Source organism: Antrostomus carolinensis, unplaced genomic scaffold (assembly GCF_000700745.2).
Source record: "Antrostomus carolinensis isolate BGI_N321 unplaced genomic scaffold, ASM70074v2 scaffold38451, whole genome shotgun sequence".
Classification (NCBI taxonomy): domain Eukaryota; kingdom Metazoa; phylum Chordata; class Aves; order Caprimulgiformes; family Caprimulgidae; genus Antrostomus; species Antrostomus carolinensis.
The window spans coordinates 1-2,432 of NW_010292658.1; the positions used below are offsets into that span (position 1 = coordinate 1).

Below are 2,432 nucleotides of genomic sequence, written 5' to 3' on the forward strand. Positions count from 1 at the left end.
GAGATGGAGACGCTGGTGCGGGAGAAGGGGGTGAACTCCTTCCAGATGTTCATGACCTACAAGGACCTGTACATGCTGCGGGACAGCGAGCTCTACCAGGTCCTCCGCGCCTGCCGCGACATCGGGGCCATCGCCCGGGTCCACGCCGAGAACGGCGAGCTGGTGGCTGAGGTGAGCACCAGGGATGAGCAGTGGGTGTCCAGGTATCAGGGTGGGCAGAGACCCCTTTGTCACCCCGCCATCCTGACACCATCCTGATCCTCAGGGAGCCAAGGAAGCGCTGGACTTGGGCATCACGGGGCCAGAGGGCATCGAGATCAGCCGGCCCGAAGAGGTGGGTGATGGTTGGTGTCCCTCAAGTCACCACACAATGGGCTGGGATGCTCCGGGGTGTCCTCATACCACTCATCTGTGCCACCCATCTACACACCCATCCTTACACCACCCACCCATGGGTGCCACCATAACCCAACCAGAGCCTTTTGCCGTACCGTGCCGTATATCTCACCACCCATCTTCTCTCCACAGCTGGAAGCCGAGGCCACACACCGCGTCATCACCATTGCCAATAGGGTGAGTGGTCCTGAACCGGGTGGGTCATCCCCTTTTGGTGGGCATCTTGGTTCTATGGGGGGTCCAGGACCATGGAACCAGGATGCCACGGTGCCGGTGACACCAACCCCCTCCCCACAGACCCACTGCCCCGTCTACTTGGTGAACGTCTCCAGCATGTCCGCAGGGGATGTCATCGCTGCTGCCAAAATGCAAGGTAAGGGGGTTCAGATGGGCACCCCCCCAAGAGCAGGATGTGACCCCCCTGACACCTGTGTCCTTCCATCCCGACAGGGAAGGTGGTTTATGCAGAGACCACCACGGCACACGCCACGCTCACCGGGCTGCACTATTACCATCAGGATTGGTTCCACGCCGCCGCTTATGTCACCGTCCCACCGCTGCGCCTGGACACCAACACCTCTGCCTACCTCATGAGTCTTCTCGCCAAGTGAGGCACCCCGGGCACCCCAAGACCCCCTCCCCATTTGCCACGCTTACCGGTGCTCTCCGGGCATCCCACACCATCCAGCTGCCCTGGGGCTGGCACCCTGGGGCTGTGTTCTCCAGACACCCCATCTTTTGAGCACCCCTCTCCTTGGGCTGGCACCCCACATCCCCAGGTACCCCAGTTCTTGGGGTACTTCACTCTGTGGGTGCTGCACTTCCCGAGCACCTGGGATGCTGGGTGCCCTGCTCCCCAAGCACCCACTCCCCAGAACGAAGATCCCCAGGAACCCCACTGTGTGGGTGCCCCACTCCCTGAGCACCTCCCTCCCCAAGTGAATTCCTTCAGCACCCCACTCCCTGGGTGCTGAGCTCCCTGGGCATCCCATTGTGTGGGCACCCCACTCCCCAAGCACCCCATTGCCTGGATGCTGAGTTCCCTGAGCAGCCTATTGCCTGGGTGCTGAGCTCCCTGGACACCCCACTGCATGGGTGCTGAGTTCCCTGGGCACCCCATTCCCTGGCCATCCTTCTCCCCAGGCACCCCACTCTCTGGGTGCTGAGTTCCCTGTGCACCCCACTCCCTGGGTGCCCCATTCCCTGGCCATCCTTCTCCCCAGGTACCCCACTCTCTGGGTGCTGAGTTGCTTGGGCACCCCATTCACCAGGCACTCCATTCCCTGGGTGCTGAGCTCCCTGGGCACCCCACTCCCTGGGTGCTGAGCAAACCTGGGCAACCCACTGTGTGGGCACCTCACTCCCCAGGCACCCCACTTCCTGGGCACTGAGCTTCCTGGGCACCCCACTGCATGGGTGCCCGACTCCCTGGGCACCTCATTCCCTGGGTGCTGAGCTCCTCAAGCACTTCACTACATGGGCATTGAGCTTCCCAGGCACCCCACTCCCCGGGCACCCCATTCCCTGGGTGCTGAGCTCCCTGAGCACCCAAATCCCTGGGCATCCCACTCCCTGGGTGCTGAGCTCCCTGAGCATCTTGCTCCCTGGGCACCCCACTCCCCGGGCACCCCACTCCCTGGGTGCTCCATCCCTTGGTTTCTCCATCCCTTGGGTGCTGAGCACCCCGGGCTCCCCCCCTTGCCAGTTGTGCCATCGTCACCCGTGCCACATCCTCCCGCAGTGACACGCTGAACATCGTGGCCTCCGACCACCGGCCCTTCAGCGCCAAGCAGAAGGCCATGGGCAAGGAGGACTTCACCAAGATCCCCCACGGCGTCACCGGGGTGCAGGACCGCATGAACATCATCTGGGAGCGCGGCGTGGTACGGACCCCCACCCCACCTCCCCTCCTGGGCACCCTGCCACTGGGCTGACCTGCCTCTCGGGGGGCTCCCGTGGGTCCAGCTGCTCTGGGATGGGGTGGGGTGGGGGCTCTTTCCCCACGTCCCACGGGATGTCCCAAGGGAGGTGGGTGA

The 2,432-nt window shown here is 63.7% G+C and overlaps 1 protein-coding gene across 1 annotated transcript in view; it reads left to right on the forward strand.

The window, feature by feature from the left end:
* Positions 1 to 3: 3 nt before the first annotated feature.
* Positions 4 to 2,432, forward strand: part of DPYSL5 (dihydropyrimidinase like 5) — a gene marked incomplete at both ends in the record, with an annotated part of 2,989 nt that continues 560 nt past the window's right edge. The window contains 6 exon segments of the mRNA XM_029087239.1: positions 4 to 171; positions 266 to 334; positions 529 to 573; positions 694 to 769; positions 847 to 1,003; positions 2,138 to 2,279. Coding sequence (XP_028943072.1) covers positions 4 to 171; positions 266 to 334; positions 529 to 573; positions 694 to 769; positions 847 to 1,003; positions 2,138 to 2,279 — 657 coding nt within the window.